The sequence below is a fragment of the Hyperolius riggenbachi genome, chromosome 1 (genome assembly GCF_040937935.1).
Source record: "Hyperolius riggenbachi isolate aHypRig1 chromosome 1, aHypRig1.pri, whole genome shotgun sequence".
Lineage (NCBI taxonomy): Eukaryota > Metazoa > Chordata > Amphibia > Anura > Hyperoliidae > Hyperolius > Hyperolius riggenbachi.
Window position 1 is genome coordinate 568,632,783 of NC_090646.1, and position 14,908 is coordinate 568,647,690.

General features: G+C 46.6%; 1 protein-coding gene across 1 annotated transcript in view; it reads right to left on the reverse strand.

Moving 5' to 3' along the window:
• Positions 1 to 14,908, reverse strand: part of ADGRV1 (adhesion G protein-coupled receptor V1) — a 629,361-nt gene that overhangs the window by 282,791 nt on the left and 331,662 nt on the right. The window contains exons 72-74 of the mRNA XM_068247792.1: positions 13,645 to 13,788; positions 8,538 to 8,709; positions 76 to 211 (exon numbers count right to left, since the gene is read on the reverse strand). Of these exons, the coding sequence (XP_068103893.1) occupies positions 76 to 211; positions 8,538 to 8,709; positions 13,645 to 13,788 (452 nt within the window). The remainder of the gene's footprint in view (positions 1 to 75; positions 212 to 8,537; positions 8,710 to 13,644; positions 13,789 to 14,908) is intronic.

The following is a 14,908-nucleotide window of genomic DNA, read 5'->3' on the forward strand; positions in this document are numbered from 1 at the left end:
ATTCAGCTTTGGACTGAAAAAACTAAAAATAACATCAGGGACATCACATAGAAAATTACCGCACACTGCTCTTACTTGAGACGAGCCCCACTGGGCACGTTGCTACTGAGACCAGTAAGTTGTAACGCAAACCCTTCTGGCCCACTGGTATTTGCCTCCAAGTAGAGTGGGATTGATTTCCTGTCTTCTCCGTGTGTAAAGACAACAACACCTAGCAGAGGAATGGAACAATATCAGCACTGACTGCATTTAATACACAGCACATTCATCAGAGTTCTTATCTGCCTCATGTAAGATATCCTAGACACAGATTAACAATGTTCATTCATCATCCTCAGTGCATACTGGACACCTGATAAAAAGCCTCCTAAACAGATTCAAGCAAAAGAACAGTGTCTTACAAAATGATTTATTTTCTAATGACAGAATAATACCAATTACATTTTTCTTGCTTAGCTCGCTAGACTCGGAAAGACTTTCAACTCCAATTTTACTGCTTTATCATCAAACGTTGTGGGATTGATTCACTACATTTTACATTGCAGTGATAGCACAAGTAAAGTTAAGCAGGCATTACAGAAATAGTGTAACGCACCTTACGCAAATACCCAAATACCATAAGCGAGCAGAGCACAACACACATAATCAGGGCAACATATGCCGTGGCGTAGCTAAGGAGTTGTGGGCCCCGATGCAAGTTTACAATGCCCCCCCCCCCCCCCCCCAAGCACTCTATACATAGCAATTGATACGGCGCACCAAAATCTGACAATGGCAACCACAGTGTCGGAGGTGCAAGAAGGGATGGGGAACAGTTCGTTAATAATTACTACTATTCAAAGTATCTATAGAAGTGGTTATTATGAGCACAGGCCGAATAGATAGCTAGTACTGTAGTTGAGGAAAGGACCCTTCGGGGCCCCTCTGGCCCAAGGGCCCCGATGCGGTGGCTTCCTCTGCACCCCCTATTGCTACGCCCCTGATATATGCATTATATAAACTATATACAGGGTCAGATTTACTATAAGGCATTGTAGGCTCATGCCTGCATACGCCTGATGATAGAAATGGGTCTCACTTCCCACCTCGAGTGCCTCCCTCCCCCTGTCCCAAGTGGAGCATAAATGAGAGGTTATTCCACTGACAAGATCTCAATATAGTGGGGGCACCTCTAGCTACCTAATACCTGGGGGCACCACTAGCTACTTGGTATCAGGTTGCCAGAGGTACACTCAGTATTAGGGGACACCTGTGGCTACTTACCCCAGGAAGGGCAAGTAAGGCAGAAGTGATAGCGGGGCCAGCCAGCACATTTTGAGTGAAGTTTGATGGGGGTTTGTAGGTTCACCTGTGCCTATAGGCTCCTGTGATGTAAATCCGGGCCTGACTGTGCGCTTGTGTTATTAGCATAACACCTACTAAACTTCATGTGCGCTATCAGCACAATATTAACTTGAGTGAAATAAAAAAAAAATATGATTTTTTATATATATATATATATATATATATATACAGTATTTACACTGTACTTCCCTTCAGCATTTGTGTAATGAAACTCTTGCACTGACCACCTGACATGTTCCCTGACCCTGCCTGTGCCTCTGTGTAGTGGAAATTCAGGCATACCCATTGTGTTGTTATCCTCCAACCTCCGTACCAACACAGAAACATGATGTGGCCACATGGCAAGAGGCAGGACCTTGATCACACTGAGACACTGACCACTTCCTTCTGTAGCTGAACCTACCACATTTAATGGTGGGGTGCATTTTATACCGCTGACACTAGGGGTAACTTAGAAAAGAAAACGGCATGTACACCAGCACCTGCCAATGCCAGGCAACACCTGGCCGTAATATGCTGGTCAGTATCAGTGAGAACATACGAAGTGCTCCAATTTACAGTAGTAAGTGCTGGTAACCACTAATCTTAATGTGAAGGTGCAAACCTCAGAATTTGTAATAATCGGAATCTCCACTCTCTGTATTGCACAGTGAAGTTTTATCTCCATGTTTGTATTGCCTGTTCCTTCAGACTCTGTGAGACCTGGAAAGAGAGCCTTATCTCCTGCCTTTATCGTTCATGATAATGCACAGCTGTTAAGTGCCAAAGATCACATGTGCTCCCAGGGATATCTGAGACAAAGCTCAAGGCTTTTTTCAATCATGTATCAGCGGCAGCAGCAGCACTGGATGTACCCACCACATTGAAATTTATTAAAGCAAAGCTACTTAGTGCATCTCAATTAATTAGAATATCATCGAAAAGTTAATAGTAGTAAAAATGTTTCTGTACCGTGTTAGCCAAACAAATTATGTAGGTAGAAAAAAAAAAGTCTTGTAAAAGTAATAGATTTTAATGGCTAACTGATAAAGTATGCAAGCTTTCTGAGATCTAGTCCCCTTCTTCAGGCATATTAAATAGTAAACACCTAGATGGCAGTTGTACTGGTTACTGCTAAACAGTAACCAGAGTATTTGGAAATATGCCTGAAGATCCCAGAAAGCTTGCATATTTTTATTTTATCAGTTAGCCATTAAAAGGCTACATCGAAAAGTTAATTAATTTTAGAAATGTCATAAAAAAAGTGCTGCTTAGTGGTTAAAAGTTCTCTTTTCAGATGAAAGTTAATTTGGCATTTCATGTGGAAATCAAGTTCCCAGAGTCTGCAGGAAGAGTGGATCGGCACAGAATCCCAGCTGAGTTCAAGGAGGCCAGGTACGCTCTGAAACGGGAACTGCAAGTTGCAAAGAGAGCCTACTCCGACAAGCTGGGACTCAGCCTCCAGTCCAACAATCCGAGGGAGGTATGGCAAGGTCTCAGGGCAGTCACTAACTTCAAACCTCCTCCTCAACAGGTGATCCCTAGCACGAATCTGGCTGAGGAACTCAATGAGTTCTACTGCAGGTTTGAGCAACAGCCACTGCAGCTCGGGGCCACGAGGTCGACAAGGATAGTGACACCCACCACACTGAATGACCGTGACATTGCTGCACCAGTCGCAGTACAGGAAGCGGAAGTTCTCAGGCTGCTCCGCAAGCTCAACCCCAGGAAGGCCTCAGGCCCGGATGGTGTTTCATCAAACTGCCTTAGGACCTGTGCAGATCAGTTGGCTCCGGTGCTCACCACGTTGTTCAGTAAGTCGCTAGCAGAAGGCACAGTCCCCTCCTGTCTGAAGAGGTCCACAATCATACCAGTCCCCAAAAAGCCAGGCACCACAGACCTCAACAACTTCAGACCCGTAGCTTTAACACCCACCATTATGAAGGTTCTAGAACGGCTAGTCCTCACCCACCTCAAACGCACCACCAATGCACTGTTAGACCCACTCCAACTTGCATACAGGGCCAACAGGTCCACAGAGGACGCCATAAACATCAGCCTGGCATACATCATGGAGCACCTTGACAAGCCTGACTCCTACGTCAGAATCCTGTTCCTGGATTTCAGCTCGGCCTTTAACACGATCTGCCCGGACACTCTGGTCGACAACCTGACACAGCTTGGTATCGACCCCATACTTTGTGCATGGGTCAAGAGCTTCCTCTCAGAAAGGACACAACGGGTCAAGCTAGGTAACTGCTCCTCCAGCGAGAGAACTACAAATACAGGGGCGCCTCAAGTGTGTGTACTGTCCCCGCTTTTGTTCTCCATGTACACCAATAACTGCACTTCCTCCTCAGAGTCCGTCAAGATCATCAAGTTTGCTGACGACACAACTATCATCGGCCTCATCGGCAGCAACGGAGAGCAAGACTACCGCAGTGAGATAGAGAGAATCTGCAATTGGTGCAAGAACAACAACCTGTAACGATTGGTGTCAGCAAGAGGCACAAATATCTGATTAAGTGGTGATATACAGAATCACCACTAATGCAGATATGTTAGAGTGAAATAGTAAGTATCTTCCTGATGGTAAATCAGCGGAAGGCTCACTAACACGGTAAGTGCCTGAAATGATCTACTCAGACCAGTGTCACACCCCGAACCTTGATTATTGGGGATCCGCAGTATCGCCAATAATACAAGGATAGACCCGATTATATAGCAATCTGCGGAATTGCTAATAATGCGGGTAGATGTAAAGCAGTGGACACACGAACAACATGAAAATATACAAAGCAGTAAATATTCACAAAGTTGTGGAAATATCCACCACACGGCAATTCCTCAGAGGTGTGGTTACCTCTGAATGGGAACCCCGTGTGTGAGATCCCCCAAAGTGGCAGTGGAGGAATCTCGGCCTCTGGCAGTAACGGTCTGCTAGGGCCGGCGTCTCAGGGAGGCAAGCCTCAGATAATAACCCAACAGTAGGAGACGTTCCACTGAAGGGAGCAAGGTCAGACAGAAAGAGGTTCGGCAACAGTACAGGCGGCAACAGTACAGAGACGTGAGACGAGAGAATAGTCAGGAACCAAGCCAATAGTCGTTAACGGTACAGGCTGGCAGAGTACAGAATCAGGAAGCAGAAGAGAAGTCAAGACAGGCACAGAATCATACACAGAGAATCAATAACAATAATAATAATCTCCTAGTCTAGGTGTGAAGTCCTTGGTTTCAACACCTGGGATCTAGTCTAAGGTCTGAGTGCTGACACAGGGTATCGCAAACACAGACAAAGTGTGACTGAAAAGCACTTCCTTATATACTGCCTGGGAGAGAAGTCTCCACCCCAGGCAGCAACCAATCAGAGCAGGCTAAAATGTCAGCTGACCTCCAGGTCAGCTGACACGCTTTCTAAGAGTATAAAGGCGTGTCTGGTGTGCGGCCGCACCCCCTAGAGGCAAGATGGCAGAACCCTGGTGAACAGCATGTTGGTGAGTTTGGAGCAGAGTGCTCGGACGGGTGTGTGCAGCGGATGCGGACGAATTTCCGCATCCCGCGTTGGAAGGTCCGCTTGCCGGACTGGATGCGACCATATTTCCGCAATCCATCCGGCGTTGCAGATTTTTCGTTACACAACCTTGTCCTTAACGCAACAAAGACTGTAGAGCTGATTGTTGATTTCAGGAAAAACCCTCCCACTCCCCCACCAGTCCATATAGGTGGGACCGAGGTCTCCAGAGTACCATCAGTCAGGTTCCTTGGCACAACCTTATCCGCTGACCTAAGATGGGGGCAAAACACCATCAAAATTCAAAAGAAGGCACAGCAGAGGCTATTCTTCCTGTGTCAACTTAAAAAATTTGGCATGCCTCGGGAGCTGCTGACCAGCTCCTACACTGCTACCACGGAGTCCATACTTTGCTCATCAGTCATTGTCTGGTATGCCGGTGCAACGACCAGCGACAGACACAAACTGCAAAGAATCATTAGTGAGGCAGAAAAGATCATCGGTTCGCCCCTGCCACCTCTTGATCTCCTTCACACGGCTAGGATGAGGAAGAGGGCAACCAAGATCTCTAGTGACCCCTCCCACCCTGGCAGCCTCTTCTTTGAGCTCCTCCGATCTGGTCGGCGTTTCCGGACTATCCCTTCCAAGACCACCAGGTGCAGGAACTCCTTCTTCCCGCAGGCAGTTCTACTACTCAACAACACCGACCCCTGACTCTTTCCTCCTAGTCTGCTATCAGCACGGGTGCCATAGGAGCTGCTCCTCTGCCCTCCCTTCCGAATCTCGAACACACACCATTAGTTAGATGTAGATGTACCGTACCGTTAATGTTGTGTATGTGTAATCGTTGTAAATGCTCTGTTAATGTTGTCAACATATGTAATCTGGCTGTATATGTAGCATGTTTAACTGTTGTATTTTGTATACTTTGCCTAATGCCATGTGTACCACAAGCAATTCTGAGTACGGCACCACCGTACTTGGCGAATAAATCCATCTTGTATCTTGTATCTTGTCCAGTGTGAAGTTACCACAGTCAGTGATAGTTTGGGGAGCCATGTCATCTGCTGCTGTTGGTCCGCTATGTTTTATCAAGTCCAAAGTCAGTACAGCCATCTACTAGAGTGTCTTAGAGCCCTTCATGCTTCCCCCTGCTGACAAATGCCTCCATTGTTTGCCAGGTACCAAACAATGACACTCATGGAGTTAAAAAAGCTGCCATTCGGCTACATGTAATTGTGGCACAAAGTTCAGCCAACCGTGTGAAAGATGTATCAGAGCGGAAATACAAAAAGGGACCTGAAGGACTACAGGGCAGGGTTGCCAACTCATCCCTTTAAATACTGACAAGTTATACAGGTTCTGGGAATTCTCACACATAATCAATGCCTAAACTGCATCTAACTAGCCACAAGACATGTATAATTCATAAGCGTCCGTATTTAAAGGGATGTGTAGGCAACACTGCTACAGGGTGCTGGGAGAAGCCCGGGGTAAGTTAAACTTGGCACATTAGTTTCCCTTAAAGCAATCCTGAAATTAAAATTAAAAGTCAGAATAAACATACACACGTCATACACTCCCATGTAGTTTATTCATCAATCGCTTTCTCCTCTCCTGCGTCCTGTCTGTCCACTGTGATTGATGGAATTCTCCATCCTCCATTCTAAAAATGGCCATTACCCCATAACAGCTTCCTGGTCAGCACACTGTTAAACTGTAATATCACCCACTTGAGCCATAGGGAAACATGGACATTACATTGCTCATCAGTTGTCCTTTCAGTTATAACCGACAGCAACTAATATATACTGTAACTGACGCAACTGATATATTTCAGTTCTGACAAAATCTTGTCAGAACTGGAAGGGATCACTGTAAGAAGGAAACGGTAAGCTTCTGAGAGGAACTGATTGTGAGGTTAGTATGTAATATTCCTTTGCAGATACATCAGGGGCCTGATTCACAAAGCGGTGATAACTCAGTTATCACGCCTAAAAGACTTTAGGCATGATAACCTTTGCACCACACTGGTGAAAAGCCAGTTTAGGCGTGATAAGTTTAGATGTGATAAGTTTAGGTGTGATAAGTTTAGGCATGCTAAGTTTAGATAAGTGTAGATAGCATGCAAAGTCCCGCACACAAAGCAGCGCCATTAAACTCTATGCAAAGTGCACCAGACTTTGCTAGCGCAAAACTTTTGATCAGCTGTGCACTGCGGTGCTAATGCAGTTGGTGCTTAAACTTATCATGCCTAAACTTATCACACCTAAACTTATCATGCCTAAACTTATCACACCTAAACTTATCACACCTAAACTTATCATGCCTAAACAGAGTTTAGGCGTGATAAAGGGCTTTTCACCAGCGTGCTAACTGTTAGCACCGCTTTGTGAATCAGGCCCCATGTGTTTATTTTAAATAATTTTACTCGCTACAGGTTTACTTTAAAATACCTTTAATATTTACTGGTTAAGTAAAGCCTCATCTACACGGGTAGATGAGGCTGCGATCCGGCGGCTCGATTAGCCGCCGGATCGCCTCTTCTGCGTGCCCGCCGCGACCCCGCTCGCCGCGCGTGCGCCGCATACGATTCCCCGCTCGTGCCCGCTCGTCCCCGCCCACGCCGCTTATCTTCCGATCGATTCCCTGCCATTGTCCCCTCGCGGGGAGCGAGTAGGGAATCGGCGGTGCGGAGATCCGTCCTGTCGGATCTTATCAATCGAGCCGCATCAGCGGCTCGATTGATAAGGAGCATCGCGGCCTCATCTACTCGTGTAGATGCGGCTTAAAAGATGTTTACTGGTGTAATTTTTTTTAACCCTTTAAGCCTCATCTACATGCGTAGATGAGGCTGCAATCTGGCGGCTCGATTAGCCGCCGGATCGCCTCTTCCGCGTCCCCGAGCGTGCCCGCCGCGTCCCCGCTCGCCGCGCGTGCGTCGCATTTGATTCCCCGCTTGTCCCCGCCGGCGCCGCTTATCTTCTGCTCGATTCCCTGCCATTGTCCCCTCGCGGGGAGCAAGCAGGGAATCGGCGGAAGCAAGATCCGTCCTGTCGGATCTTATCAATCAGCGGCTCGATTGATAAGGAGGATCGGAGCCGCATCTACGTGTGTAGATGCGGCTTTAGGGTGAATAGGTTAAGGTCATTAACTACCTCTTTTACCTATTTACCCAGAAGGGGGGAGTGTCCTAAGTGGCTGCAACTCTGAAGTACTTTGGGTCCGCCAGGAGCAAAGCGTAATATAAATGTTATGTGTCTGGTCAGGACTGGTCAGTGAGATGTAACTTGTTCTGAGTTGGTGCAGGAATATACACATTCTATATGCGCATTTGTGCAGCTTGAAAATGCATCAGTCGAAATTCCACCTCCGTAGGATATGATTGGTGCATTTTCATGCTGCATAAATTTGCATATAAAATTTGCATAATCCTGCATCAACTTCCACTTCAGCCACTACCAGCAGTACAATATCAGCTGGGAGTTACGGTCAATTCATAATCTGCCATCACGCGCTAAGCATGCATATGTCACACAAGCACAGACAAGTTTTTGTTTAGTCGATCTATGGTCTTTTTTGTGTGATTGTGAAGTTATGCAGTTTTTGTAAATTAGGCTTATGATGTATTGAGTAACCTTTTTTATATAACACTTTAGTTTAGGATAGGTGGACAGCTCAATAAAGAGAAGAACAGTCTTACCAGACTCAGGTGACAGTTTGCCGAGACGTATATTATTTGGCATGAGGCCAGGCGGGTATCCGGACCGCCAGCTTACAGTCACAGAGCCATAGGATCCCTCTCTATAGACAACAGCATGGCCCATTCCTGATGTGATATTTGTAAGGCGAAATGCAACTGATTCAAAACCAACCTGACACAGAAAGAAATTGTTTCAGTTATTACCTCTATTAACAAGCATGCTCAAATATCAAATAGTTACTTAATTGTGTGTAAAAAAATCAAAAGATTGTCATTTACAGAGGTATTTCTCCCACCCAGCATGGGTATGTGTAAAAATACACCCCAAAACACATTATACTACTTCTCCCGAGTACGTCGATACCACATGATTGGCACTTTTTTGCAGCCTAACTGCGCTAAGGGGCCCAAAGTCCAATGAGTACCTTTAGGATTTCACAGGTCATTTTTGTTTCAAGACTAATCCTCACGGTTTAGGGCCCCTAAAATGCCAGGGCAGTATAGGAACCCCACTAATGACCCCATTTTAGAAAGAAGACACCCAAAGGTATTCCGTTAGGAGTATGGTGAGTTCATAGAAGATTTTATTTTTTGTCACAAGTTAGCGGAAAATGACACTTTGTGAAAAAAAACAATTAAAATCAATTTCCGCTAACTTGTGACAAAAAATAAAATCTTCTATGAACTCACCATACTCCTAACGGAATACCTTTGGGTGTCTTCTTTCTAGAATGGGGTCATTTGTGGGGTTCCTATACTGCCCTGGCATTTTAGGGGCCCTAAACCGTGAGGAGTAGTCTTGAAACCAACAATGTCGCAAAATGACCTGTGAAATCCTAAAGGTACTCATTGGACTTTGGGCCCCTTAGCGTACTTAGGGTGTAAAAAAGTGCCACATATGTGGTACCGCCGTACTCAGGAGAAGTAGTATAATGTGTTTTGGGGTGTATTTTTACACATACCCATGCTAGGTGGGAGAAATATCTCTGTAAATGACAATTGTTTGATTTTTTTTACACACAATTGTCCATTTACAGAGAGATTTCTCCCACCCAGCATGGGTATGTGTAAAAATACACCCCAAAACACATTATACTACTTCTCCTGAGTATGGCGATACCACATGTGTGACACTTTTTTGCAGCCTAGGTGCGCTAAGGGGCCCAACGTCCTAATCACAGGTCATTTTGAGGCATTTGTTTTCTAGACTACTCCTCACGGTTTAGGGCCCCTAAAATGCCAGGGCAGTATAGGAACCCCACAAGTGACCCCATTTTAGAAAGAAGACACCCCAAGGTATTCCGTTAGGTGTATGGCGAGTTCATAGAAGATTTTATTTTGTGTCACATGTTAGTGAAAAAATGACACTTTGTGAAAAAAAATAAAATCAATTTCCGCTAACTTTTGACAAAAAATAAAATCTTCTATGAACTCGTCATACACCTAACAGAATACATTGGGGTGTCTGTTTTTCTAAAATGGGGTCAGTTTGTGGGGTTCCTATACCGCCCTGGCATTTTACGGGCCCAAAACCTTGAGTAGTCTGGAAACCAAATGTCTCAAAATGACTGTTCAGGGGTATAAGCATCTGAAAATTTTGATGACAGGTGGTCTATGAGGGGGCGAATTTTGTGGAACCGGTCATAAGCAGGGTGGCCTTTTAGATGACAGGTTGTATTGGGCCTGATCTGATGGATAGGAGTGCTAGGGGGTGACAGGAGGTGATTGATGGGTGTCTCAGGGGGTGGTTAGAGGGGAAAATAGATGCAATCAATGCACTGGGGAGGTGATCGGAAGGGGGTCTGAGGGGGATCTGAGGGTTTGGCCGAGTGATCAGGAGCCCACACGGGGCAAATTAGGGCCTGATCTGATGGGTAGGTGTGCTAGGGGGTGACAGGAGGTGATTGATGAGTGTCTCAAGGTGTGATTAGAGGGGGGAATAGATGCAAGCAATGCACTGGCGAGGTGATCAGGGCTGGGGTCTGAGGGCGTTCTGAGGGTATGAGCGGGTGATTGAGTGCCCTAGGGGCAGATAGGGGTCTAATCTGATGGGTAGCAGTGACAGGGGGTGATTGATGGGTAAGTAGTGGGTGTTTGGAGGAGAGAACAGATGTAAACACTGCACTTGGGAGGTGATCTGATGTCGGATCTGCGGGCGATCTATTGGTGTGGGTGGGTGATCAGATTGCCCGCAAGGGACAGGTTAGGGGCTGATTGATGGGTGGCAGTGACAGGGGGTGATTGATGGGTGATCAGTGGTTTATTACAGGGAAGGACAGATGTAAATAATGCCCTGGCGAATTGATAAGGGGGGTCTGAGGGCAATCTGAGCGTGTAGGCGGGTGATTGGGTGCCCGTAAAGGGGCAGATTAGGGTCTGATCTGATGGGTAACAGTGACAGGTGGTGATAGGGGGTGATTGATGGGTAATTAGTGGGTGTTTAGAGGAGACAATAGATGTAAACACTGCGCTTGGGTGGTGATCTGATGTCGGATCTGCGGGCGATCTATTGGTGTGGGTGGGTGATCAGATTGCCCGCAAGGGGCAGGTTAGGGGCTGATTATTGGGTGGCAGTGACAGGGGGTGATTGATGGGTGGCAGTGACAGGGGGTGATTGATGGGTGATTGACAAGTGATTGACAAGTGATCAGTGGGTTATTACAGGGAAGCACAGATGTAAATATTGCACTGGCGAATTGATAAGGGGGGGGGGGGGGTCTGAGGGCTATCTGAGCGTGTAGGCGGGTGATTGGGTGCCCGCAAGGGGCAGATTAGGGTCTGATCTGATGGGTAACAGTGACAGGTAGTGATAGGGGGTGATTGATGGGTGATTGATGTGTAATTAGTGGGTGTTTAGAGGAGAGAATAGATGTAAACACTGCGCTTGGGTGGTGATCTAATGTCGGATATGCGGGCGATCTATTGCTGTGGGTGGGTGATCAGATTGCCCGCAAGGGGCAGGTTAGGGGCTGATTGATGGGTGGCAGTAACAGGGGGTGATTGATCGGTGGCAGTGACAGGGGGTGATTGATGGGTGATTGACAGGTGATCAGTGGGTTATTACAGGGAAGGACAGATGTAAATAATGCCCTGGCGAATTGATAAGGGGGGGTCTGAGGGCAATCTGAGCGTGTAGGCGGGTGATTGGGTGCCCGCAAGGGGCAGATTAGGGTCTGATCTGATGGGTAACAGTGACAGGTGGTGATAGGGGGTGATTGATGGGTGATTGATGTGTAATTAGTGGGTGTTTAGAGGAGAGAATAGATGTAAACACTGCGCTCAGGTGGTGATCTGATGTCGGATCTGCGGGCGATCTATTGCTGTGGGTGGGTGATCAGATTGCCCGCAAGGGGCAGGTTAGGGGCTGATTGATGGGTGGCAGTAACAGGGGGTGATTGATGGGTGGCAGTGACAGGGGGTGATTGAAGGGTGATTGACAGGTGACTGACAGGTGATCAGTGGGTTATTACAGGGAAGGACAGATGTAAATAATGCCCTGGCGAATTGATAAGGGGGGGTCTGAGGGCAATCTGAGCGTGTAGGCGGGTGATTGGGTGCCCGCAAGGGGCAGATTAGGGTCTGATCTGATGGGTAACAGTGACAGGTGGTGATAGGGGGTGATTGATGGGTGATTGATGTGTAATTAGTGGGTGTTTAGAGGAGAGAATAGATGTAAACACTGCGCTTGGGTCGGATATGCGGGCGATCTATTGCTGTGGGTGGGTGATCAGATTGCCCGCAAGGGGCAGGTTAGGGGCTGATTGATGGGTGGCAGTAACAGGGGGTGATTGATGGGTGGCAGTGACAGGGGGTGATTGATGGGTGATTGACAGGTGATTGACAGGTGATCAGGGGGGATAGATGCATACAGTACACAGGGAGGGGGGGTCTGGGGAGAATCTGAGGGGTGGGGGTGATCAGGAGGGGGCAGGGGGGGGGAAATAGCGTTGACAGATAGTGACAGGGAGTGATTGATGGGTGATTAGGGGGGTGATTGGGTGTAAACATGGGTCTGGGGGGTGGGCAGGGGGGGTCCTGAGGGGTGCTGTGGGCGATCTGGGGCGGGGGGGGGGGGAAATCAATGTGCTTGGGTGCAGACTAGGGTGGCTGCAGCCTGCCCTGGTGGTCCCTCGGACACTGGGACCACCAGGGCAGGAGGCAGCCTGTATAATACACTTTGTAAACATTACAAAGTGTATTATACACTTTGTATGCGGCGATCGTCTATTTAACATCCTGCCGGCGCTTCCGTTTGGCCGGCGGGATGTTGCGGCGGGTGAGCGGCGACAGGCGGAGGCGGAGGATCGCGTCACGGATGACGCGATCGCTCCGCCCATGCCCCTACAAGGACCGCCACCATTTGTCTATACGGCGGTCCTTGCGGGGTCCACTTCCCGGCCGCCATTTGTCAATACGGCGGTCGGGAAGTGGTTAAGTTACATTAGTTATGTTAATTAAAATAGATAGGTAACATAATCTCATACCCACCCTGTTTTAAAAGAACAGACAAAGGTTTGTGATTTCATGGGGGCAGCCATCTTTTTGGTTGAAAGGAGGTGACAGGGAGCATGAGACACAGTTCCAACTGTCCTGTGTCCTGATCACTCCTCCCAGCTGTGCGCGCTAGGCAACGAGAACATCAACATCAGAAATGCCATCATGCTTTGCACAGCATCAGGGGAAAAATGCCTGCGCACATTTCTTTTATGGGGCAGAGCTTAGCGTCTGTGCAGCTAAAAATGAGGCTTGGGTAAGAAAAACAAAGTTCTGATGCTGTAAACTGTTAAAGGAACACCAAGCCTTCTCAGGGCTACTGAGTAGATTTTTAGTCTGGAGGTTCACTTTAATGTTGTAACGTTTCCCCATCTGTTGTACTGCACTGCGTAGTATGTTAGTGCTTTATAAATAAAATGTATTAAAAATAATAAATGGTATTATTATTTTACACACTGTAAAATCTTCTCTAGAAACATGGTTGTAGAATTTCTCTGGGGTGTACCACTAACATACAGTACGTGACATCTAAGTCTGGATATTTGCATTGCATGTTGGTCTTGTTGGCCCTCTGCTGGTCAACATAGAAAACTGCACTTCAAGCTTACTGTACCTCTGAATTGGCAGCTTCCTTTGGTACTGTGACAGGCGCTGGCTTCTGTCCTTTATGTATATAAGGCTTTGCACCAGTACTTTCACCAATCAAAGTGACACTTGTCAACTCAAGAGTAAAATTAAAGCCAGGTAAGAGGAACACCTAAGGAAACAAATATGCATGTTTCAGTATACAGTACTGCTTGGGAATGGGAAAAAAATAAGATATTCAAAATAAAAACTGTGAAATAGGTAGAACTTTCAGAAGATGACAAAAGACTGCAAAGCACTCTTAGGGAGACAACTGGGTTAATTCCTCAAGTCAAGTGTTAAGAAAATGAGCAGCATGGTGGTGTAGTGGTTAGCACTCTTGCCTTGTAGCGCTGACTCCCAGCCAGGGCACTATCTGGACAGAGTTTGCATGTTTTCCCTCTGTCTGGGTTTCCTCTGGGCACTCTGGTTTCCTCCCACATCTTAAAAACATACAGATAAGTTAACCGGCTTCCCCCTAACCTGGAACTAGATTACGATACATATGCTTTACGATACATACATGGACATATGACTATGGTAAGGATTAGAGTGTGAGCCCCTCTGAGGGACAGTTAGTGACAAAACAATATACAGTGCTGCAGAAGATGTCAATGCTAAATAATAATAATCGCTACCCTGGGCAACCAGTCAACACCTTTGTTTCACTTGAAGCAAAGCTGTATATGAAAAATGTTCTTCATATCTTAAATGCAATTTTGGCGCCTGCAGGTTTTCTCATTCATGTTGTATATCTTTAGCTAGTTTACATGAGGACAGCAAGTCTGTCTTCCTCAGTGTATATGAATAATTATTACCCTGAAATGTTTGTCCTGCTTCCAACTGTCATTTCTGCAGTGCCTCTTGGCAAATGTATCAAGAATTATAACAAGTTGCAAACAGTTGCGTAACAATAGGGGATGCAGAGGTTGTAACTGCACCGGAGCCTCTGGACTAGAGGGGCCCACTGAGGGCCCTCCTCCTTCCATCTTATTAGCTTTTCCTTGGTGTTATGCTGGTAATTAAAACATCTATATGTGCATTGCATAGTGGTAATCCTTGACAAACTGTTTTCTTACTCTGATTACACCTCCTGGACACTGCAGCCGTCGTTGCTAAGTTTTGAAGTGCCATATCAATAAAGTGCTTGGGGCCCCATGTAAATCTATCACTGGGGCCACATGCTCCTTAGTTACACTCCAGGTTGCAAACAAGCTCAAATACTTTCTACACACAAGACTCTGAGCTGCAGT